The sequence below is a fragment of the Pseudophryne corroboree genome, chromosome 1, assembly GCF_028390025.1.
Source record: "Pseudophryne corroboree isolate aPseCor3 chromosome 1, aPseCor3.hap2, whole genome shotgun sequence".
NCBI classification, from domain to species: domain Eukaryota; kingdom Metazoa; phylum Chordata; class Amphibia; order Anura; family Myobatrachidae; genus Pseudophryne; species Pseudophryne corroboree.
In genome coordinates this window covers 401,889,294-401,916,036 of record NC_086444.1, presented here as the reverse complement: position 1 = coordinate 401,916,036, position 26,743 = coordinate 401,889,294, and the positions used below count along the sequence as shown (strand labels likewise).

Sequence of the window (26,743 nt, the reverse complement as noted above, 5' to 3'; positions counted from 1 at the left end):
CAACCACTCCCAGAAAACAGTCAGTTGCCACCCACAAATGCCTTCTTCCTGTCAATCTTTTTGCGATCGGCTGTGTGAATGGATTCTTCGTAAAACCCATCGCACAGCAACGATACGCTTTGTACCCGTACGATGCGCCTGCGCATTGCGGTGCATATGCATGTGCAGTTCTGACCTGATCACAGCGCTGCAGAAAACAATAGCGAGCAGTCAGGTCTGAATTACCCCCATGGTTTTGCCCATTAGCTAACAAATTTGCTGCTGTGAGCAACTCTGACTTACCCCCACAGGCCGGAACCACAATCTCTTGGTTAAGGTGAAAAGATGACACCACCTTAGGCAAAGACAGTCTGGGTAGAGACAAGGGCCCTGTACGAGAAGGTCTGGGAGCTGAGGAAGTAGAAGGAGACGCTCTGTCGACAGACCCTACAGGTCTGAGAACCAATGCCATCGAGGCTGTGCTGAAGCGACTAGAAGTAGTATTCCTCCTTCTTGTTTGACTTCCGTAGTACCCTAAGCAGGAATGACACTGGAGGGAACACGCAGGGCAGCTGAAAGTTCCATGGAACCGCCAGTGCATCCACAAATACTGCTTGAGTATCCCTGGTCCTTGATCCGAAGACCAGAACCTTGTGATTGTGTAGAGACGCCATGAGGTCTACGTCCGGTAGGCCCCACCTGTTCACTAGGAGTTGAAAGACTTCTGGATGAAGACTCCACTCTCCGGCGTGTACGTTCTGGCGACTGAGGAAGTCTGGTTCCCAGTTCAGGACACCAGGAATGAATACTGCCGATATGGCTGGCAGGTGTCGCTCCGCCCAACAAAGGATTTTTGATACTTCCATGATTGCCATGCGGCTTCAAGTGCCACCTTGATAGTTTATGTATGCCACCGTGGTGGCGTTGTCTGACCGTACTTGAACAGGCCTGCTCTGTACTAGAGTGCATTGAACACTGCCCTCGGTTCTAGGATGTTTATCGGGAGGAATGATTACTCCTTGTTGCAGGGACACTGAAAAGACTGTTGCTCCAACACCGCTCCCCATCCCCTCAGACTGGCATCCCGTTGTCAACAGTACCCAGTTGGGGATCCAGAAGGGATGGGCCCTGTTCAGTTGCTGGCCCTGGAGCCACCAGGTCAGCGACAAATGAACCTCCGGAGTCAAAGTTATCATGTGAGATGTGATCCAATGAAGTAGGCCATCCCACTTGGAAAGAATTAACCTCTGTAGTGGGCGGGAATGAAATTGAGCGTACTCTACCATGTTGAAGGCTGACACCATCAGGCCAAGTACTTGCATTGCTGAGTGTATTGACACTCTGGGGCGACGAATTAAGTGTCCTGGAGTTTCAGGTCTTTTTATGGAGACAGAAACAGTCTCAGACTGTGCGTGTCCAGGAGTGCCCCCAGGTGCACCATGCTCTGAGCTGATACCAGCGAGGAATTCTTCCAATTGATAAGCCACCTGTGGGCTTGCAGGAAGGTTACTGTCAGTTGCAGATGACTGAGGAGGACTTTGTGGGAATTTGCCAAAATCAGCAGGTCGTCTAGGTATCAGGGGTGTATTTAGGTGTCCGAGCGCCCCTGGAAAAGTAAAGGACTGGTGCCCCCCCATATTTGAAATAGGGAAGGCACGTGTGCCAACAAAAAGTGGCGTGGCCACTCAATAGTACCCCAATTCAAATTACACCACAGTAGTGTGCCTTACTCGCATTACACAGCACAGTAATGTACATTATTCACATTATGCTACTCAGTAGTACCCCTTATACACATTATGCCACACAGTAGTGCCCATATATATATATATATATATATATATATATATATGGGAAGGTGTACACGCTCCTGGGAAAGTGGGCGTGGCCTCACAATTTTATATTATTTTATCAAACTATAAATATATAATCACACCCCCTACACATGCGCACACACACAATTAGCAGCCTTACACACAATACCCACAGTAGTTCTCATTACACATAATGTCCCCAGTATAGTGTCAGATGCACGTAATGTCCCCCAGTATAGTGCCAGTTACACATAATGACCCCAGTAGTGCAGTGCCAGATGCACATAATGCCTCCGAGTATAGTGCCAGATACACATATGCCCTCACAGTGCCAGATACAAATATGCCCCCACAGTGCCAGATACACATATGCCCCCACCGGGCCAGACACTTGTATGCCCCTACAGTGCCAGACACTCAGATGCCCCCACAGTGCTGGACACTCAAATGCCCCCACAGTGCCAGACACTCAAAAGCCCCCACAGTGCCAGATACATGTATGCCCCCACAGTGTCAGATACACGAATGCCCCCACAGTGCCAGAGACACGTATGCCCCCACAGTGCCAGAGACATTTATGCCCTCATGTTGATTTTACTATTAAAGGCAGCACTTTTAGGTAGATTCACTTTTAGAGGCGACCGCTATCCCCCCACCTCCATGTAGTTCCTCAACAGAAGGGATACCCATTAATGATCAAAGAATGCAGCAGCAGCAGCCATTGTAATTGGCGCCGGGGTCCAGCACCGCACCACAATACAGACAAGAAACTCTACATAAACTACACCCCCCAGCAGCCGCTGCTGCATACTGTGATCATTACTGGGCATCCCTGCTGGTGAGGAACTACACGGGGGTGGGGGGATAGCTGCTGCCTCTAAAAGTGAAACTACCTACTGCCCATGGGTGGCAGCCCTGGATGGTGCCCCTCCTTGGCTGGCGCCCCTGGTGAGTGCCATTCTGGCCAATAGGAAGATACACCCCTGCTAGGTATGGCAGGATTCTGATTCCTGGCAACGAAGATGTGCCGTCATCACGGCCATGACCTTGGTGAAGATCCGAGGAGCCGTAGCCAGTCCAAATGGCAGAGCCTGGAATTGGCAGTGGAGGTTGCCAGTAGCAAACCGTAGAAACTGCTGATGCAATATGGCAATAGGTATATGCAGGTATGCATTCTGTATATCCAGGGATACCATATAGTCTCCGGGTTCCATAGGCAGCACAATTGAGCGCAACGTTTCCATACGAAACCTGGACACTCTCAGAAACATGTTCAGAGATTTGAGGTTAAGTATAGGCCGGTAAAGACCCATTAGGTCTCGGTACTAGAAACAGGGTAGAGTAGTGACCTCTGCCTCTTTGGGACTGAGGTACCGGCACAACCACTCCTGTAGTCAGGAGGGAACTCACAACCGTTTGTAGAGCTTGCGCCTTTCACAGATCCGAAGGGAGAGCCGTAGTGCAAAACTGGCAAGGGGGACATCTATGGAAAAAGACAGCGTACCCATGAGAGACAACCTCCAGTACCCATGTGTCTGAAGTGGTCTTTAACCAGACCTGGGTGAACTGTAAAAATCTGCCTCTCACCCTGGGATCCCCCTGATGGATTTAAATATATATATATATTTTTTTTTTTCAGGCATACCTTCACACACTTGTCTGTCGGTTCTTTCAGTGAAGTGACAGTGGTGACAAGCAGAGTGGACAACACCACCAGGTGGGTGACATAAGAATCCACTGGCGGTGGAATCTCCCATTTGTTACACAACTCTGCAGGGAGAGGATAGAGAGCCAAGGCCCATTTATGCAGAGTTAATTTCTTTCCTGGATAAGACCAGGGTTCCCACCTGATGTCCGTGGTCAGAATTGGGTATTACAGTTTTAACCACCTTTTGCTTTTTAAACTTGCCAGTTTTCTTTGCCACAGAAGTGGAATCCTCATCATCAGTGATTTGTAGGATATGCTTAAGAGCAACCACTAAGGCATGGACATCAATCTGCAAGGGAGAATCCTCATCAGTAACACAGGTTTCAGTGTCTGACAGGACCTTATGCCCCACTCCCCCCTTTTCTAATGAAACATCAGAGAGGATTGTGGATTGTGAGGGGGAAGCAGCCCGCTTAAAGAACCCAGGGACACAGGAGTGACCTGGGGCCGATTATTATCTTACCAATTTTTCTGCAGCTGGTTAGACAGATTTTCTGCCCAAAGCAGATTACCATGGGGACAATTTGTGACTGTAGTTACACAGGTGGTCCCATAGGAGGCGCTAGGCGTTCCACCAGAGTACCTAGTAGGTAGGTGAACGCAGCCCAGGTAGGCTCCATTGTAGATGCAGGAGCTACGGACTGACTGGGAGTTGACTGATTTTTTTTATTTTCTCTGACGTCCTAGTGGATGCTGGGGACTCCGTCAGGACCATGGGGATTAGCGGCTCCGCAGGAGACAGGGCACAAAAATAAAGCTTAAGGATCAGGTGGTGTGCACTGGCTCCTCCCCCTATGACCCTCCTCCAAGCCTCAGTTAGGTTTTTGTGCCCGTCCGAGCAGGGTGCAATCTAGGTGGCTCTCCTAAAGAGCTGCTTAGAAAAAGTTTTTAGGTTTTTTATTTTACAGTGAGTCCTGCTGGCAACAGGCTCACTGCAACGAGGGACTTAGGGGAGAAGAAGTGAACTCACCTGCGTGCAGGATGGATTGGCTTCTTAGGCTACTGGACACCATTAGCTCCAGAGGGATCGAACACAGGCCCAGCCATGGAGTCCGGTCCCGGAGCCGCGCCGCCGACCCCCTTGCAGATGCCGAAAAGTGAAGAGGTCCAGAAACCGGCGGCAGAAGACTTTTCAGTCTTCATGAGGTAGCGCACAGCACTGCAGCTGTGCGCCATTGTTGTCACACACTTCACACCAGCGGTCACGGAGGGTGCAGGGCGCTGCGGGGGGCGCCCTGGGCAGCAATGAGAATACCTTGTTCTGGCTAAAAAATACATCACATATAGCCCCTGGGGCTATATGGATGTATTTAACCCCTGCCAGGTCTCACAAACACCGGAGAAGAGCCCGCCGAAATAGGGGGCGGGGCTTATCTCCTCAGCACACAGCGCCATTTTCCTGCTCAGCTCCGCTGCGAGGAAGGCTCCCAGGACTCTCCCCTGCACTGCACTACAGAAACAGGGTAAAACAGAGAGGGGGGGGCACTTTTTTGGCATTTTTTTATATATTAAGCTGCTATAAGGGAGACAACACTTCTATAGGGTTGTTCCTATATATTTATAGCGCTTGGGTGTGTGCTGGCAAACTTTCCCTCTGTCTCCCCAAAGGGCTAGTGGGGTCCTGTCTTCGATAAGAGCATTCCCTGTGTGTCTGCTGTGTGTCGGTACGTGTGTGTCGACATGTATGAGGACGATGTTGGTGTGGAGGCGGAGCAATTGCCGGTAATGGTGATGTCACCCCATAGGGAGTCGACACCGGAATGGATGGCTTTGTTTATGGAATTACGTGATAATGTCAGCACATTACAAAAATCAGTTGACGACATGAGACGGCCGGCAAACCAGTTAGTACCTGTACAGGCGTCTCAGACACCGTCAGGGGCTGTAAAACGCCCTTTACCTCAGTCGGTCGACACAGACCCAGACACGGACACCGAATCTAGTGTCGACGGTGAAGAAACAAACGTATTTTCCAGTAGGGCCACACGTTATATGATCACGGCAATGAAGGAGGCTTTGCATATCTCTGATACTGCATGTACCACAAAAAGGGGTATTATGTGGGGTCTGAAAAAACTACCTGTAGTTTTTCCTGAATCAGACGAATTGAATGAAGTGTGTGATGAAGCGTGGGTTAACCCCGATAGAAAACTGCTAATTTCAAATAAGTTATTGGCATTATATCCTTTCCCGCCAGAGGTTAGGGCGCGCTGGGAAACACCCCCTAGGGTGGATAAGGCGCTCACACGCTTATCAAAACAAGTGGCATTACCGTCTCCTGAAACGGCCGCCCTCAAGGATCCAGCGGATAGGAGGCTGGAAACTACCCTGAAAAGTATATACACTCATACTGGTGTTATACTGCGACCAGCCATCGCCTCTGCATGGATGTACAGTGCTGGGGTGGTTTGGTCGGATTCCCTGACTGAAAATATTGATACCCTAGATAGGGACAGTATTTTATTGACTTTAGAGCAATTAAAGGATGCTTTTCTTTATATGCGAGATGCTCAGAGGGATATTTGCACTCTGGCATCGAGAGTAAGTGCGATGTCCATATCTGCCAGAAGAAGTTTATGGACGCGACAATGGTCAGGTGATGCGGATTCCAAACGGCATATGGAAGTATTGCCGTATAAGGGGGAGGAATTATTTGGGGTCGGTCTATCGGATTTGGTGGCCACGGCAACAGCCGGGAAATCCACCTTTTTACCTCAGGTCCCCTCCCAACAGAAAAAGACACCGTCTTTTCAGCCGCAGTCCTTTCGTTCCTATAGGAACAAGCGGGCGAAAGGACAGTCATATTTGCCCCGAGGCAAAGGAAAGGGTAAGAGAGTGCACCAAGCAGCTTCTTCCCAGGAGCAGAAGCCCCCCCCGGCTTCTGCAAAGCCCTCAGCATGACGTTGGGGCTTTACAAGCGGACTCAGGGGCGGTGGGGGGTCGACTCAAGAATTTCAGCGCACAGTGGGCTCACTCACAGGTGGACCCCTGGATCCTGCAGATAGTATCTCAGGGTTACAGGTTGGAATTCGAGAAGTCTCCCCCTCGCCGGTTCCTAAAGTCTGCTCTGCCAACGTCTCCCTCAGACAGGGCGACGGTATTGGAAGCCATTCACAAGCTGTATTCTCAGCAGGTGATAGTCAAGGTACCCCTCCTACAACAGGGAAAGGGGTATTATTCCACACTATTTGTGGTACCGAAGCCGGACGGCTCGGTAAGACCTATTCTAAATCTGAAATCTTTGAACCTGTACATGCAAAAATTCAAGTTCAAGATGGAGTCACTCAGAGCAGTGATAGCGAATCTGGAAGAAGGGGACTTTATGGTGTCCCTGGACATCAAGGATGCTTACCTGCATGTCCCAATTTGCCCTTCACATCAAGGGTACCTCAGGTTCGTGGTGCAAAACTGTCATTATCAGTTTCAGACGCTGCCGTTTGGATTGTCCACGGCACCTCGGGTCTTTACCAAGGTAATGGCCGAAATGATGTTTCTTCTGCGAAGAAAAGGCGTATTAATTATCCCTTACTTGGACGATCTCCTGATAAGGGCAAGGTCCAGGGAACAGCTGGGGGACGTAGTAGCACTAACCCAAGTAGTGCTGCAACAGCACGGGTGGATTCTGAATTTTCCAAAATCTCAATTGACCCCGACGACACGTCTGCTGTTCCTGGGAATGATTCTGGACACGGTTCAGAAAAAGGTGTTTCTTCCGGAGGAGAAAGCCAGGGAGTTATCCGAACTTGTCAGGAACCTCTTAAAACCAGGGAAAGTGTCTGTGCATCAATGCACAAGAGTCCTGGGAAAGATGGTGGCTTCTTACGAAGCGATTCCATTCGGCAGATTCCACGCACGAACTTTTCAGTGGGATCTGCTGGACAAATGGTCCGGATCGCATCTGCAGATGCATCAGCGGATAACCTTATCGCCACGGACAAGGGTGTCTCTTCTGTGGTGGTTGCAGAGTGCTCATCTGTTAGAGGGCCGCAGATTCGGCATACAGGACTGGGTCCTGGTGACCACGGATGCCAGTCTGAGAGGCTGGGGAGCGGTCACACAGGGAAGAAACTTCCAGGGAGTATGGTCAAGCCTGGAGATGTCTCTTCACATAAATATACTGGAGCTAAGAGCGATTTACAATGCTCTAAGCCTGGCAAAACCCCTGCTTCAGGGTCAGCCGGTGTTGATCCAGTCGGACAACATCACGGCAGTCGCCCACGTAAACAGACAGGGCGGCACAAGAAGCAGGAGAGCAATGGCAGAAGCTGCAAGGATTCTTCGCTGGGCAGAAGATCATGTGATAGCACTGTCAGCAGTGTTCATTCCGGGAGTGGACAACTGGGAAGCAGACTTCCTCAGCAGACACGATCTACACCCGGGAGAGTGGGGACTTCATCCAGAAGTCTTCCACATGATTGTGAACCGTTGGGAAAAACCAAAGGTGGATATGATGGCGTCTCGCCTCAACAAAAAACTGGACAGGTATTGCGCCAGGTCAAGAGACCCTCAGGCAATAGCTGTGGACGCTCTGGTAACACCGTGGGTGTTCCAGTCAGTGTATGTGTTTCCTCCTCTGCCTCTCATACCAAAAGTACTGAGAATTATACGGCAAAGGGGAGTAAGAACGATACTCGTGGCTCCGGATTGGCCAAGAAGAACTTGGTACCCGGAACTTCAGGAGATGCTCACGGAAGATCCGTGGCCTCTACCTCTAAGACGGGACCTGCTTCAGCAGGGACCGTGTCTATTCCAAGACTTACCACGGCTGCGTTTGACGGCATGGCGGTTGAACGCCGAATTCTAAGGGAAAAAGGCATTCCGGAAGAGGTCATTCCTACACTGGTAAAAGCCAGGAAGGAGGTGACTGCACAACATTATCACCGCATTTGGAGAAAATATGTTGCGTGGTGTGAGGCCAGGAAGGCCCCCACGGAGGAATTTCAATTGGGTCGATTCCTACATTTCCTGCAAACAGGATTGTCTATGGGCCTCAAATTGGGGTCCATTAAGGTTCAAATTTCGGCCCTGTCGATTTTCTTCCAGAAAGAATTGGCTTCAGTTCCTGAAGTCCAGACTTTTGTAAAAGGAGTACTACATATACAGCCCCCGGTTGTGCCCCCAGTGGCTCCGTGGGACCTTAATGTAGTTTTGGATTTTCTCAAATCCCATTGGTTTGAGCCACTCAAATCGGTGGATTTGAAATATCTTACATGGAAAGTAACCATGCTACTGGCCCTGGCTTCAGCCAGGAGAGTGTCAGAATTGGCGGCTTTATCGTATAAAAGCCCATATCTGATTTTCCATTCGGACAGGGCAGAACTGCGGACGCGTCCTCAGTTTCTGCCTAAGGTGGTGTCAGCGTTTCACCTGAACCAGCCTATTGTGGTGCCTGCGGCTACTAGCGATTTGGAGGATTCCAAGTTGCTGGACGTTGTCAGGGCATTGAAAATATATATTTCAAGGACGGCTGGAGTCAGAAAATCTGACTCGCTGTTTATACTGTATGCACCCAACAAGTTGGGTGCTCCTGCTTCTAAGCAGACGATTGCTCGTTGGATTTGTAGCACAATTCAACTTGCACATTCTGTGGCAGGCCTGCCACAGCCTAAATCTGTCAAGGCCCATTCCACAAGGAAGGTGGGCTCATCCTGGGCGGCTGCCCGAGGGGTCTCGGCATTACAACTCTGCCGAGCAGCTACGTGGTCGGGGGAGAACACGTTTGTAAAATTCTACAAATTTGATACCCTGGCTAAAGAGGACCTGGAGTTCTCTCATTCGGTGCTGCAGAGTCATCCGCACTCTCCCGCCCGTTTGGGAGCTTTGGTATAATCCCCATGGTCCTGACGGAGTCCCCAGCATCCACTAGGACGTCAGAGAAAATAAGATTTTACTTACCGATAAATCTATTTCTCGTAGTCCGTAGTGGATGCTGGGCGCCCATCCCAAGTGCGGATTGTCTGCAATACTTGTACATAGTTATTGTTACAAAAAAATCGGGTTGTTATTGTTGTGAGCCGTCTGTTCAGAGGCTCCTACGTTTGTCATACTGTTAACTGGGTTCAGATCACAAGTTGTACGGTGTGATTGGTGTGGCTGGTATGAGTCTTACCCGGGATTCAAAATCCTTCCTTATTGTGTACGCTCGTCCGGGCACAGTATCCTAACTGAGGCTTGGAGGAGGGTCATAGGGGGAGGAGCCAGTGCACACCACCTGATCCTAAAGCTTTATTTTTGTGCCCTGTCTCCTGCGGAGCCGCTAATCCCCATGGTCCTGACGGAGTCCCCAGCATCCACTACGGACTACGAGAAATAGATTTATCGGTAAGTAAAATCTTATTTTTTTCCCCCAAACAAATATTAGCAAATGTGTTAATGAATAGCGCGTAGACACTTTCCCACCAGATTTATAATGCCAAGACACATTAAGAAACTGGGGCTGAGTAAGCAGATTGCTGTTATTACCTTCCTACCACGCACTTCGCTCCTTTTGGCACTATCTATACATCATATTGCAGTTCGTAACTAACCACCTTTACTCTATAAATAAACAACAGAACTGCATTTATCTAAATGATATTTCACATTCACATTATTCACAAGATAAAAATGTTTTTTTTCCAGTAATCCCAGAAAAGAAAATGATGGGGAACAGGATCAGACAAGCCATATTCCTTATACTTTTTGTATTTCAGCTTCCATTGTATTTCATAATAAACAGATCTATAAAATGTATACATCACTTAAAAAAAAGTTTGATCTATGTGAGAGTGAAGATTTTATGTCATTATTGCATTTGTAAGTTTCTAGACTTGAGGAAATAAATGTGTTAGCGTTAGCTTTAAGGTTTGAGAAAAGACCTAAAGAAGATTCATAGACTACATTAAGCATCCCATTCAAATTATCCATACTGCAGGCAGACACACAACACACACTGTATAATACAGCTCTTAAGCCGGGTACACACCAGGAGATAGTGTGTGCCGATTTAATAAATGGTCCAATCCAACTTATACCCCTTTTCCACTAGCTCAAAAAACACGGGTAAATGCACGGGGGCGCGCATTTACCTGTGTTTTTGCAAGTGGAAAAAGTCCCCCCCCCCCCCCCCCCCCCGCAAAAACCCGTGAATCCTACTCGGGTAAATACCTGGGTAGGACACAGGAATGATCCGGGTAGGGTTGTAGTGTAAACGGAAGCCGTGTCGATGTGACACAGCTCCCATTTACACTGTATGGAAGGGCGGCGCTGGGAGATCATGTGATCTCCCAGCGCCGCCTCTGCCGCATCACTGCCGGGTTGGTGAGTGCAATGGAAAAGGGGGCTGAGCACGGGCCGCAGCCGGGTAGCACCCGTGTCAGGCTCCCGGCTGCGACCTGTGCTCGTAGGTGGAAAAGGGGTATTAGTGATTATCAGATTTGTGCACGCTCTTGCATACAAATTATCCAATTACTGAGCCAGTCAGTGAATGATTGGCCCATTAATTGGATAGTGTGTAGTACCCAGATTTGAGTGGATGTATACACATGTAATTGATAACAAGCATATGAAATAACATGACTGTGTGCTTTCATCCTGTTGCAACTCCAGCAGAAACAACGTCATAGTAGTACTGCACTTAAAGCCCCTCAGAGAGAGTGAGGACCATCTAAAAGCACCATTGGCTGATTCCCTGTCACTTCTCGGCTTATTCTGCCAACCACTAGGACAGAGGAGTGTTACTAAGGGGCCATCGTCATGCACATAGCGTTAGACTGCTGATCCCTCACAGCATTTTCTGGTCGGACACAAACTGCCAGTCTCTGAAGAATAAAAGAAAGAGAGAGAGGGGGCTGAAACCATTCTGTAGTCAATGAAACAAATATTCTACATTATGATGTATAATAGGGAAAAAGGATGGAAAATTTATATTATACTGACAAAAACTGTTTCTAAACTTACACAACCCTTTTACAGCAATATAGAACTTTTAATGAATCTCTGTTAAAAATTTATTCTACTATAGCAGAGCAGGCCAAACCAGTCCTCGAGATCTACCAACAGTTCACATTTTCCAGACCACCTAGCTGGTGCACAGGTGTAGTCATTACTAATTAAGATGTGCTGCATTCATTCCTAACTGACAATTCTACAGAGCCCTGGAAAACATGAACTGTTGGTAGATCTCAAGGACCGGTTTGGCCAGCCCTGTACTATAGGATATAGCAATCCAACAAGTCTGTATTAAGACATTTCTATCACCAACCAGCCAAACTGTGGTGCCCCGTGTTAGCGACCCGCTGTTCTGGTATACGCACCTCAACCACTGCTACACCAGCTCTTCTTTCCACACTGAGTACCCTGTGTGTTAAATATCCAGACAGTGCACAGTGCTATTTATCTGCTTTAGGGCATATTTATCACCAACCATATTTTATTGTAATGATTAACTCCGCTTGCATTTATGAAAGTTGGGTCACCAGTGCAGAACGTCTGAAAATGCTCTGTATCTGTGATGGTCTCGAAACAAACTGATTGCTACCACTATCTCTTTGCTTCCATGTTGGGATCCGGTGCGTGTACTGCACATGAACGACACTCTCTAAATAGACTTGGATTAGAGCAGAGCCGGTCCTAACCAATATGATGCCCTAGCAAAGATTTTGGCTGGTGCACCCTAGCACCACCACTAATTCTGCTTCTGACCCTGCGCCCCGTTACCAGCACCATCACCCCTCACCCATAGTAGTCCTCATTTTGGTGTTCCTACCCCCTATATTTTAAATAGGAACAGTGCACACAATCGGCGCACAGCCCAAAAAGTGGTGTGTTCTTGCTCAGAAGGGGCATGGCCACACAATAGTACCCCCAATTAAAATGACGCCACACAGTAGTTAAACTTTATTCATATTTTATCATGCGATAATTCACATTACATCAAACAGTAGTACCACTTTACCTTATAAACGTTACTCCTCACAGTAGTGCCCCTTATTCAAATTACATAACACTGAATTGCTCCTTATTCACATTATACCACACTGAATTGCTCCTTATTCACATTACACCACACCATAGTACTCTTTATTCACATTAGACCACACAGTAGTGCCCTTTCTATATGTTACACCACACAGTAGAGCACCTTATACACAGAATGCCACACATTAGTAATGCATTTATACACATAATACCACAGAGTAATGTCCCTTACACATATGACACACATTATTAATGTCCTTATAAACATAATAATTTTATTTATATAGCGCTCTTTCTCCAATATGACTCAAGGCGCTTAACAGATACATAGCATAACATAGTACAGAAACAATGAAGTATACAAAAGCTTTTCATAAAAAACAACAGCATGTAGATACTAAAGGGACATTATGGAAATACTTGAGTAAACAGGAAAGTCTTGAGTCTATTTTTGAAGGATTCTATAGTTTGGTCCTCTCGCACTGTGCAGGGAAGTGAGTTCCATAGCGTCAGAGCCACATGACTAAAAGCTCGACCCCCAGATGAATTACGGGAGATTCTAGGTACTGCTAAAAGTCCTTCATCTACAGATCGCAGTAATCGAGTGGGGCAGTATGGAATTAGAAGCTACTTCAGGTACCTTGGGCCCTGGTCATGTAGTGCTTTGAAACTCAGCCAATCTTGAAGATGATTCACCATCTTACAGGCAGCCAGTGAAGGAAGTAGAGGATGGGTGTTATGTGGCTAGAACAGGGCTGGTTGGTTAACAGCCTGGCATCTGTGTTTTGCACCAGCTGTAAGTGGTGCAATTATTTTGCTGCGAGACCAAGGTAGAGGGCAATACAGTAGTCTAATCAAGATGATATAAATGCATGTATGACTTTTGGAAGATCATCTGTGGGAAATAAGTGCTCGATTCTGGCTATGCTCCTCAGGTGAAAGAATGAGGATTTGATTGTGGCTGATATCTGATGTTTAAGTGTCAAGCGACCATCCAGGACAACCCCAAGATTCCACACACAATCAGTGGTTTGTAATTCTGAATCCCCAAGTGTAAATCCATTCGGTTCGATATGCTGCAGTCTTGTCTTTCGGTATTGTGGTCCTATCATAAGGACCTCAGTTTTATCTGGGTTCAGTCGCAGCCAACTGGCACTCATCCACTCCTGGAGCTCAGCTAGATAGCCATTTAGGGTTGCTAATGCACACCTTACACTTTATGCCAACCTTTATTAATGCCCTTATACACATAGTGTCCCTTACACATATACCGCACATTATTAATGCCCTTATACACATAATGACACACAGAGCCCCTTACACATTTGTTGCACATTATTGATGCATTTATACACATGACACACATAATGCCCCTTACACATATGCTAAACACTACTGCACAAACCAACCCACCCGCACACAGCACTCACATGGCCGCTAACACTGTGACCTCTGTTTGGATACAGATGTGCCTCAATACGCCATGCAGCAGGAGATGCATGGCGTGAGTCAGCTGGCAGCTCTGCTAATGTTGGGCACCTTTTTTTTATGAAGATGCGTCTTATTTACATTACTATGTGGCTAGGACGCACAAACAGCTCCTGCTAATTAAAATTATATGTGGCATGCCTATATTCTGTGTGCGACTGTGACTGTATCTGCATATGAAATGCTACGTTACAGTGATTGCCAGTAATACACTGTGACGTAGCATTTTGTGTGCAGGTACAGCCGCTGTCACAGACAGAATATTGGCATGCAGCATATTTTAATCAGCAGAAGCTGCTTGTGCCCCTAGGGCCGGCTCTGTGTTAGAGTAATCCATAGGCTACTATGGGCTAATGCCATATGAATATGCATTGCATTCCAGGCTCCCAATCTGAGAGCATCCCCGGCATGGAACTCACACAGGTATGATAGTTGAGAAGAAAACTTGCTGTGCTGGGTGTAAATATCCTACAATTTACAACCGTGCACTAAGGGCCTAAATCACTAAGGACTACAAATGCAAAGCTGCTCACAGCAATGCAAATGCAGGAGGAGGTGCATACCACCTCCTCCTTGCATTTGTGATGCGATCGCATCTCAGATGAACATCGCGCCCATCAGTAGCGATGTTCTTCTGCAACTGCAGGCTGAGTAAGCTTCAGCTTTCTCAGCCTTGCCGTCACAGGTTCAGCTTCCAAGGTCAAGATAACTGCATCTCGCAATGCAGTCCTTATCCTTGCCATTTCCGGAAAACGGGGGCGATACGTACCCATTTTCCCCAACGCAGACCGCCCCCATTCCTCTCCATGAATGCTTCTGCTTGTCAGTCAGGCAGAGGCGTTTGCATTTCTGCGCCGCAATTGCATGACCCGTTCTGCACATGTGCAGACCAGGTCCTGCACGTGTACAGGACTCAAACATTGTGGAAATGCAGTAAGGATCGCATGAGCCTCTAAATACTCTCCTTGTTCACACAAATGGGCCCAATGCCTGATGATTTTCCTGAAACATTCTAACTTACTACCAAACCCCATACAGTGGGATCCGGTCTCTAGGTCGACAGTAACTAGGCCGACACTATCTAGGTCGACCACTATTGGTCGACAGTAACTAGGTCGACAGGGTTTCTAGGTCGACAGGATCTCTAGGTCGACATGTTCTAGGTCGACAGGTCAAAAGGTCAACATGAGTTTTTCACAATTTTTTTATTTTTTTGAACCTTTTCATACTTAACGATCTACGTGGACTACGATTGGAACGGTAATCTGTGCCGAGCGAAGTGAGGCACCTTGCCCGAAGCATGGCGAACGAAGCGAGCCATGCGAGGGGACACAGTGCACTAATTGGGGTTCCCGGTCACTCTACGAAGAAAATTACACAACCCCCCCCCCATAAAAAACTCATGTCGACCTTTTGACCTGTCGACCTAAAGACCCTGTCGACCTAGAGACCCTGTCGACCTAGTTACTGTCGACCAATAGTGGTCGACCTAGTTACTATCTACCTTCCATACCACATCCCCATACAGTATATTGTTTCAGCAATTATGCTTTTTTCCCCTATGGAGTAGTTGACATGACAGTTTTCTCAAAAGTACAAACTGGAGCTGTGAGAAATAAACACCACATGCAGAATTGTAGAATTATTTCAAATTACAATTGAAGTATAGGGCTATTATAGCACTGCACAAAAATGCCTTAAAAAAGGGCTAAAATACGTTAGAAAACCTTACATTTTTCTCTTTGCCACACATGACATTAAACAGTTTTGTATGAACAAGCTGTAGAGCAGCAGTGACCAACCCGTGGCTTTTGAGCCACATGCGGCTCTTTCTTTATTCAGATGTGGTTCCTGACACTCAAAGTCACATGACCACAACAGATCTGGAAACTGCTGCATGCCAGCCAGACATGCAGCAAAACTACGGGGACGAAGAACTGAGGGAGCCACCGGCAAACAGAGGACATATAAGGGGCTGCTGCAATGGCACGAGTTGGGGGGCAGCGTTGGTGACATATGAGGGTGTACTGCAGTGACACAAGGGGGAGCTGGCTGGAGTGACACAGGAGGGTGCTGGCAGGAGTGACACATTGACACATGGGGGAGCTGGCTGGAGCACCACAGGAGGGTGCTGGCAGGAGTAGCACATGGAGGAGCTGGCTGGAGTGACACAGGAGGGTGCTGGCAGGAGTGACACATTGACACATGGGGGAGCTGGCTGGAGTAACATAGGAGGGTGCTGGCAGGAGTAGCACATGGAGGAGCTGGCTGGAGTGACACAAGAGGGTGCTGGCAGGAGTGACACATGGAGGAGCTGGCAGGAGTGACACATGGGGGAGCTGGCTGGAGTGACAAGAGGGTGCCGGCTGGAGTGACACATGATGGAGCTAAAGTGTATTATGTGAATCTGGCTTTTTTAATATACTTTATGTGTATCTGGCTTTTTCAATGTATTTTATGTTTGATCTGGTTTTAAAATGTATTTCAAGTGGCTCTGGCTTTTTCAATGTATTTTAGAGCATGGGCGTGGCCTAGCAGGTACAAAGCCACACCCCATTTTTGCACACGCGCCTTCTGCTCGATGTCGGCTCTTTGACTTACCTAACAAGATTGTTTGGCTCTTTGTCTCTGACTGGTTGGCCACCCCTGCTCTAGAGAGAGTGGAAGTGAAGCCTATTCATTTAATACAGCATATGTATTGCCAGTGGCGGATTTTTTTGGGGGGGCACTCGGGCCCGTGCCCCCCCTGTCATTTGTGGCCTTCTGTCCCCCGTCCCCCCCGGCGCCGCACAGGGAGAGGACGGGCGCCCGCTGAGATTGTGTTTCCAGCGGGCGCCCGTCTCCCTGCACAGCGGCAGCCGGAGGCAGGAGCTCAGTACGCTATGGGAGAGACGCTATGGGAGAGACATCAGTCATGACGTCTCTCTCATAGTGCTGACTGAGGAGCGGACGCCCAGGGAGGAGGACTGCAGCAGCCTGGAAGCGGGAACGGGGCTCGATAAGTATGTTTTTTTCTTCCTTAATGCAGCGGGGGCATCTACTGGGGGCAAACTACGGGGGACATTACTACTGGGGGGGCATCAACAAGGGGCATTACTACTGGGGGGGCATTATAACTGGGGGGCATCTACTGGGGGCATCACTACTCAGGGGTCATCTATTGGGGGCAGCTACTGGGGGAAATTTTTACTGGGGGCCATCTACTGGGGGCATTACTACAGGGGGGTCATCTATTGGGGCAAACTCGTAGGGGGCATTATTACTTGGGGGTCATCTATTGGGGGCAGCTACTGGGGGCATTATTACTGGGGGGCATCTACTGGGGGCATTACTACTGGGGGGTCATCTATTGGGGGCAAACTCCTAGGGGGCATTACTACTGGGGGCAAACTACTGGAGGACATTATTACTGGGGGGCATCTACAGGGGGCAAACTGCTGGGGGACATTATTACTGGGGGGCATCTACTGGGGGCAAACTGCTGGGGGACATTATTACTGGGGGGGCATCTACTGGGGGCAAACTACTGGGGGACATTATTACTGGGGGGCATCTACTGGGGGCAAACTGCTGGGGGACATTATTACTGGGTGGCATCTACTGGGGGCAAACTACTGGGGGACTATTACTGGGGGCCAACTACAAAGGTGCTAACTACTGGCGGCGTAACTACAGGGGCATTACTACTGGCGGCTTAACTACAGGGGCATTACTACTTGGGGGCTAAACTACAGGGGGGCCAAACTACTGGGGGCTTAACTACAGGGGCCAAACTACTGGGGGATAACTACAGGGGCCAAACTACCGGGGGCATTACTACTGAAGGCTAAGCTACAAGGGGGCATAACTACAGGGGCTAAACTACAATGGGGAAAACTACAGGGGGGCATTACTACTGGTGGCTAAACTACTGGGGGCATTACCACTGGGAGGCTAAACTAAAGGGGGGGGTAAACTACTGGGGTCATAACTGCAGGGGAATTACCACTGGGGGCATAATGACTGGGGGCATTACTACAGGCAACATTACTACTGGGGGCAATACGGGCATTGCAAAAGGGGTACCACTACTATGGGGTCTATATAAGGGGCACTACCAGTGCAGTGGACATTGCATAATGAGCGCTACAACTGTGGGCATTGTATAAGAGGTGCCACCTCACATGCACCGAAGCCGCACGCAAATGTACTTGCCCCTTCCATGGTGCCCCCCCTATCATTTTCTTCTGGATCCGCCCCTGTGCATTGCCAACCCATGCAGTCAATAAAGAGCCTGATTGGCTGCCCAATGATTCATTTCTTGTTGGGATGAGATTGGCTATGATTTGATTTTCCAATAGGGTTTTTATATTTTATTCCACATATGAATTACATCAGATCAAGAACATTTAAGTATTTATTAGAAACATCTTTAATTCAAAATTGTGATGAGGCAGCAATAATAACTTATGTAAAGGGGCACTACAATAAATTATAAGACTAAAGGGTCATTCTATAGTGGTTATGGATCATAGGTTTGTCCTGGGAAAGGTCGACAGTCATTAGGTCAACACCACAAGGTTGACAGGCACTTGGTTGACATGGCAAAAAGGTTGACATGATAAAAATGTTGACACATGAAAAGGTCGACATGAGTTTTTTTGTTTTAATGGTGGGCAAGGTGCCTCGCGCAGGTTACTATTCCCAATCGTAGTCCAAGTGGATGGTAAAGTACAGAAAAATTGAAAATCAAAAAAAAATCAAAAAAAAAAATCAAAGACTTATGCATGTCGACCAATAGTGGTTGACCTAATGACTGTCGACCTTAGTATAGAATGGTATATGGATGCTAGGTCGACATGACTAATATATTACAGGTAATGTAAAAAAGAGAGAGAGAGCAAACTTTGCTTCTCCAGAGGACACCCCCTGGTGTGCCTTTAAAAGAAAATGCTTTTAATTAACATTAGGCCTTTGCTGATGTCAGGATACAGTCATTAACACAAGACCTCCTATGTCATAATGTCCCAAGACCAATCTGTCTCCAGATGACAAAGCAACAGCTTCAGCGCTGGACAGTAACCATTCTAATGTGGCAGTGCAAATTATTAAATATACCATGTTATTAAAGTTGCACATAAGTCATAAACACACTTTCCATAACCTATTCAGTCCACAGTAGGCGCATGGAACAAACAAATATACTTGCTTCAGACTAAAGTTTATGCAGTGGTGGCCATCTTAGCTGAGTAGCTTGGGTCTGTAGCCACATTCATACCTGGAGCAAATATATGTTTTAAAAAATATTATCGGCTGACACTTCTTAATTTCCACACCCCTTTGACTCTCCTTATTACCTTTTTCTGTTAGCACAGTCATGCTGCCCCCTATCTAATTCTAATGCTGTATATATAACACTGCTCTGCATGGCTCCAGTGCTACCCTGTCCAATCTCAGCCACGCATGATACCATATAATTAGCAAAATCTGTAACTCCCCAGGATTGACGCTTTATAAACGGGGTACTTGCTTGATCTGGCTCTGGGGACTCACTGCTGCCTTACCATGCTGTGTCTGGCTGCTGTATCCTCGGGGTTCACTACGATCTGCCGGCGGCCGGCCTCCCGGCGACCAGCATACCGGCGCCGGGAGGCTGGCCGCCGGCTTACTGACAGTGTGGCGAGCGCAAATGAGCCCCTTGCGGGCTCGCTGCGCTCGCCACGCTATGGGCACGGTGGCGCGCTACGCGCGCCACACTATTTTATTCTCCCTCCAGGGGGGTCGTGGACCCCCACGAGGGAGAATAAGTGTCGGTATGCCGGCTGTCGGGCTCCCGGCGCCGGTATGCTGGACGCCGGGAGCCCGACCGCCGGCATACTGAAGACCACCCGTATCCTCGCACCCATGACTCTGGATCGTTACCTCACTGTCCATGCAGGAACTTTGCCTTCCCTCCTGGGGAAGCTGGAGGTGTTGGGTATATGTGACCCGCCGGTCACAATACTGATGGCGGGATCCCAGCAGCTAGATGGCCGGCAGGGGGGCAAGCACAACGGAGCCCCTTGCGGGCTTGCTGCGATCGCCACGCAGTGGGCTCAGTGCCGACCAGCGGGATTTTCAAATGCCGGGATTCCGGCATCAGTATTGTGACCAGCGATCACATAAACGTATCCCAGCTGGAGGTCTCCCATTATTCTGGGAGTCTCCTGGATATTCCAGGAGTGTAGGCAAGTATGAGCTGGGCCTCTTCGAGCTTGTGAGTATATATCTTATGCTCAGCGAAGTCCAGTATTGACCAGCTCATGTTCAAAAAAGGTCCCTGGTCTGCTCTTCTGAAAACAGAGAAGGGAAGCTGTATTGAAGGCTTTACCTATGGGTGCCAACCCCTGCCTTTTGGGCATATCATACCCTTTTCAGGCAGAAATCCTTGCAAATACCCGGCATTTCAGTGCTGGGTCTTTTTGCTGGTCTCTGCCTGACCCCCCTTTCACACAGAGAATTTGTACCCGGTAATATGCGGATCATCACAGGAATTTTGTCTGTGTGAAAGGGTCAACCCGGGTAGAAATTCCCGGGTCTCCGACCCTGCTAAATTCCTGGGTCGAAGTCCCGGGAATTTGAACCCGGGTTGACCCTTTCACAGAGAAAAAGGACCCGTGTTTATCGGCAAATAAATTACCAGGTAGAACTGCTTCACCCGGTAATTTCATTTTCTGTGTGAAAGGGGTATAAATAAACTTATTACTAGGTGTATTACAGAGCATAATTTCTGGCATATTGATGGCCATTGCTACTGCTGTGTATATTATTGGTCAATAGTACTTCTAGCATAATATGCTAATAACAATGGGGGTCATTCTGATCTGATTGCTGCTGTGCGTTTTCGCACAGCAGGCAATCAGATCCTAACTTCGCATGTGTATGCACCGCAATGCACAGGCGCATCAGGCATCAGCAACAGGCATCGCCGGCCAGCGACGGGATGGTGCGAAAAAGCCGATCGCATGGGCATTCGCAAGTTGATTGACAGGAAGAGGCCGTTTGTGGGTGGCAACTGACCGTTTACAGGGAGTGTCCAGAAAAACGCAGGCGGACTCAAGCGTTTTTTAGGGTGGGTGTCTGACGTCAGCTCCAGCCACGATCAGCAGGAATCAATCGCACAGGAAGAATAAGTCCTGGGCTGCGCAGATACTGCACAAACTGATTTTTAGCAGCTCTGCTACACATGCGTTCGCACACTCGCATGGCGAAAATATACTCCCCCTGTAGGCGGCGACTACCTGAACGCAGGACAGCTAAAAACGCAGCCCAGTGATCGGATCTGAATGACCTCCGATGTTCTAATGCTCTTTGTATTGCTGGCCATAAAAGTACCAAAGTGGAGATATTTTCTATTGGCACACGTGCCTTACTGTCTGAGCATTGTGTTCATAAACGAACACCTGCCTACCAGCGTGTGACAGTACTCCTGCGCAATCAATCTGTGCTCACTTTTACCAGTGATACTGGAATGGGATGTGGTCAAGATCCCGCCGGACGGGATCACGGTGGTCGGAATCCCGACACCGGGATCCCGACTGGCACAATCCCGACATATTCTCCCTCTGTGGGTGGCAACGACACCCATAGAGGGAGAATAAATGAGTGTGCTGAGCGTAGCAAGGCACCGGGCCCACAAGGGGCTGCGTTGTGCTCGCCCCCCCTGTCGGGATTGTGCCAGTCGGGATCACGGTGTCGGTATTACGACCGCCGGGATCTCGTCCGGTGGGATCTCGTACTGATCCCACTGGAATATTTCGTAAAGAGTAAATACATCACTTAGATCAAGTAAATGGACTGTGTATGCTTGTCTTCAGTGTCCAGCCTCAGGCCTCAGTACCCAGCCCATGGACTCAGACCTAAAGCCCCATACACACTAGACGAGATTTTGAAAGATCTCACTCAGAATGGCCGATCTGAGCAAGATCTTTCACAATCTTGTTCAGTGTGTACACTCAATGTGGTTAACGATGCACACTCCCGTGCATCGTTAACGACCCCTCCCTCATCTGAACATGTACAGATGAGGGAGGTCCTTATTAACGTTCCCCCTGCTGCCCTCCTGCCGTTGCTGCCTGTCCCGGCCGCATCAGCAAGTATGTAAGCACAGCTGCATACGGGATCACGGTTAAAGGCTCAGACATGCCCTGAAAATAGTCACCACATGCCTGTGTTTTTTGCCACCACTTCCCATAACTGTCCCTATACGGTCCCTGACTGTCAATCAGTTTGTGAATAAATCCTGACAGCAACCTCCATCGCAGCATCATTGCAGCACATGCACAGTGCAACTTAGATACATGCGCAGTTGGGCAGTAATTGCACAACCGTGTAAAAATTGGTTTAGCGTCCATTTCTGAATCAGGTTTGGCTATGGCAAGGATATTGTGTCTTCTGTGAGAGCCTAGGGTAGGTGGCACACTACACCAGGTGGTGCAGTGCAAGGACGTAGCGTCTGTGGGACAGTTATTCTGTTTAGTCCTACAGGTACCATTACAAGGTAACACTGTAACACAGGGAGGCTCCTGACAACCCTAGTGGTGTTTACTGTAGTTAATTTGTAATTTCCTGCAGTTGCTGGAACAATGGCCCTCATTCCAAGTTGATCGCTAGCTGCCGTTGTTCGATGCGTAGCGATCAGTTAAAAAAACTGCAAAACTGCGCATGCGTATGCACTGCAATGCGCACGTGCGGCGTACGGGTACGAAGAGCATCGTGGTTTTGCCAGGTTCTAGCGACGCTTTTAGTCGCACTGGCGGATGCAAGGAGTTTGACAGAAAGCGAGAGTTTCTGGGTGTCAACTGAACGTTTTCTGGGAGTGTTTGGAAAAATGCAGGCGTGGCCGGGCGTTTGCTGGGCGGGTATCTGACGTCATTGCCGTGTTATTCGTCGCAGCAATCATCGCACAGAATAAGTAACTACAGGGCCGGTCTTGTTCTGCACAAAATGTGTTTGCAGCCGCTCTGCTGCACAAACGTTCGCACTCCTGCAAAGCGAAAATACACTCCCCCGTGGGCGGCGACTATGTGTTTGCACGCCTGCTAAAAGTAGCTAGCGAGCAATCAACTCGGATTGAGGGCCAATGTCTTGTATTAATCTGACTTCTCCTCGTAGGAACGTGGAGGATCTGCTATCAGGACTGACTATGAGGTGCAGCTTCCTGAAAGCGAGTGTGGGCAACACAGCTAGGCTGTCAAGTTTCCTTCTGCACCCTTTTCCCACTCTTACACACCACCTGAATATTCAGTCCAGCAACATGTGGATACATAAGTAGGTGTATAAGTACAAGAGAAAATGCCTCACCCACCCAGATCCTTCCAAGCAAGATGTTAAATTATGGAACTCTGAAGACCCTACTATCACTTCTCAGTCTTTTGTGCAAAAATAGATATGCCAGGTCTCGTAAGAAAATTTGCACTTTTGTAAATTATTTTTAGTCTGCTTCAGGGGTGGAGCTAGACCTATGGGTGCCTATAGCAATCCTCCCTAATCCTAATTGTTTATAATATGAAGTGGTATATAAGAAAGCTATGATTTGTTATTAAATCAGCCTAGTACTATATGGCTCTTGCAGGAGAGGTGAGTGAGTGGTAAACTTGTAATCAATGTCAGTGTGTATGTATGTGATTATGTGTTAGACAAAAAAAGTCCTGAGATGCCTTCTGCCGACTGAGCTGTGCTCCAGGCGGTGGCTTTCAAGACTACAGGGAACCATTAGAGGCACACTGCATGCCAAGTACAGGTTCCACGGGGCAGAAACAGAGCTTCCCCCTAAGCCCTGCACCATGGATAGTGGTACTCTATCACAGGCCGCGCCTATGTAACCCGTTGCCCGTGTCTCTAGCAGCATCCGGTTGCCAGGCGACTGGGACGCTTGTGTACTTCCGTTCCCGGCCGCCAGCTCCATGGAGACCAGGACACTCTGCCTGTGGTGGGCGTCGCGAGCTTCCTCCCAGCATCCTAGTGAGTTGCCTAGATGCCAGGCACTCACAGGATGGTAGTGTCTAGTTTACCTTCATGGAGAGGACCTTTCCCATAACCCCCTGGGTCCATGTCACAATCTATTTGGAATAGTCAAGTGTGGCGAGCAAAGCGAAGCGGAGCAAGACACCGAGCTCGAAGCGCGACGAGCGAAGTGAGCCCGCGAGGGTCCAATGCTGCATAGAAGAAAAAATTACCCCAAACGAACGGAGAACGAAGAAAACATTTAGGTGCTGTAAGGGCGGAAGTTCTCTCCTGCCCTCTCGTTTCATCACTTCCAGGTCCTGAGCACGAAGGTAACATAGACACAACCCTCACAGGGCAGCAAGGACAAGCGGAGGGGCAGCTGTAGGTAATTGTAATTAGGGGAGGCTTGTTGCTTGCTTAGTTCATGCTCCCTTTACCTTTCAGATCTGCCTCTCACTTGGTGCTGGTCATAGTTCCTGGCTGCAGGGAGAGCCTTTGTCTCTGATTCTTTCGCCTGGTTTTCTGCTAAAGCCTGTTGCAGCAATCCTGTATCCAGCTCCGTGTCAGCTGTATTATCTGTCACGAGTAATATTACTATTTCTGTTAGTCTTTGTCTCATTAACCTGTTGTGTGGTTTTGTGTCTCCTCTTTGTTTTAGTCCTCCTGTAATCCTTCCATACCTCTCTAACCTACAGCTCCATCAGTAAATTTAGAGTCCTCTGTGTTTACGTGCTCCCTGTCTTCCTACACCCTCAAGCTCTATTATTCACTTGCCTGGGACCCACCTGTCTTTCTTCTTTGGCTACTCCTTAATCTTTTGTCTCGTAGTGTTTTCTCTTATCTTTTCCTTGTGCCTCTATTCTCTTCTTTGGGGGCCGCATGCTCACCAGCATTGATTCAGGTTGTTCCGGGTTGGGCTCGTACTACCACCAGGGGCGTAAGTCCTGGTGGCATCCCAGTACAGGTAGGTATATCACGCCTTAAGGAAAAAGCGGATATTTTAGGCTAGAAGACCTGCCTGTGAGTTCTACGAGTCTAAACCCAGGGTGTACAGGGGTCACTGCCCAGAAGACCTTCGGAGAACTCAGACTCTTTAAGAAGAAGACCCTTTAGTTGTAACTGCTTGCCCATTCTTAGTTATAGCCCTGTGATTGGTTGACTTAGTGCAGTCTACCCACTTTCATAGATTGAGTTCCATGCTGAATTATTTACTAGGATTGGTGCTGAATTCTGGTATAATAATGGTAGGGATGGAGACTGCTTTTAGCTGTAATAAACCGCCCATGTTACTGTATTTTATATGTACCACCTTGTAAGTTGATATAGTTCTGACTAGCAGTTACAGCTCCTGTTGAACTAGTCTGGGATCTTCTTGGAAACTAGGATCTTTGAAGTCTCTGCCGACTTTGTTACCTAGTGAACCTGCCAAAAGCAAGATGATATCAGTCTCAGTCCTTGTCCCGTGGGAGAGGAGTGGAAAGTGTGTCTCAGTGATCATGACAGTGCTTCAAAGCAAATGATGATTATAACCTTCTTAGGATAGAGTTGTTTGCCTAAGTCAGTATTTCTCAAACTCTCTTCCCAGGACCCCTAACAGTTCACATTTTCCTGTCTACTTAACAGATGTATTCATTGTGCCACATATTTTAATATGTTAGCACTCATTCCTAGCCTAACTGACACACAGGTGGTCTAGAAAATATGAATTGTTAGTGGTCCTGGGGCCTGAACACTGGCCTAAGTGATTTGGAATTTGTAGAGAAACTGGAAACCCTCAGTCACCACACAAGGCTACCTCTGGATTGACCAGCTAATTCTGAGTGTGAAAAAGAACTAACCATAAACACATGTGTAGAGAATGAAGGAGGAACAGCAGCAACCGGATAATTGAGCAGTAGCACCATAATCAGGAGCCGTTCTAGGCTCGGGCAAGCAGGGCAATGGCCCAGGGCTCTGCAGCCTGGGGGGGCAGCCGTGGTCACCCTGCAGGTGCCGTTCTATATGACGGTGCCGCCCACTCTCATCCACTGCTACTGCCAACCATATTTAAAAACTGCTGTGCCGCTGATCCCTCCCCCAGTATCCCAGATTGCATGTGGTGTTGGGCGTGATGCCACCGCGCAAGTGGCGCAATGCTTTCTGGGAGCAGCCGCAGAAGACTTACTGGCTGCTGCAGCAGCAGCACACATCACCCAGCCGTCGCCAGCCCCTCAAGGGTGGAGGAGTGCTGCAAGGGTGGAGTGCAGTACCAAACTGATGTGCAGTCATGTTCAGTACCCAAACAATCACCCTGCGACTCTCTGTGGCCCTCCACCGCCGGAAATGGGGTCACCGGGACACTTATAAGTCTAGTGCCCATATACACCCATACTGACACAGCCTTAGGAGTTATACCCTTGTGTATCAATGTGCCCCTGGTCCCTGTGCAAGCTGTGTGTGTGTGTCAGTGTGCCCCTGTTCCTCGTGCAGTCTGTGTATGTATAAGCGGCTCTACTGTGGTGTAACATGTATAAAGTGCGCTGCCATGGCATAATGTGCAAAGATGCTCTACTGTGGTGGAACATGTATAAGCATCTCTACTGTGGCGTAAAGTGCATAAGGGGTACTACTGTGTGGTGTAATATGAGTAATGTGACTAACGGATACTTCGGCGCGCACTGTCCCTGAGATGTGTGCGGTGGGGTGCCGCAGGAAGCTTTCACTCTGAGCTCCACAAGGTCTAGTACTGGCCCTGACAAAACCTGGTTTTATAGGAGGTCAGGGAGTAAAGATAGAACATGATGCAACGTCAGGGTATCAGACTGAGCTGGAGACAAGGCATGGCAAGGAA

General features: G+C 48.4%; 1 protein-coding gene across 1 annotated transcript in view; it reads right to left on the bottom strand.

The window, feature by feature from the left end:
* Nucleotides 1-10,786: 10,786 nt before the first annotated feature.
* LOC134887531 (sodium-dependent serotonin transporter-like) overlaps nt 10,787-26,743 on the bottom strand; it is a 117,632-nt gene continuing 101,675 nt past the window's right edge. The window contains exon 12 of the mRNA XM_063913223.1: nt 10,787-11,300. Coding sequence (XP_063769293.1) covers nt 11,220-11,300 — 81 coding nt within the window. The 3' untranslated portion in view covers nt 10,787-11,219. The remainder of the gene's footprint in view (nt 11,301-26,743) is intronic.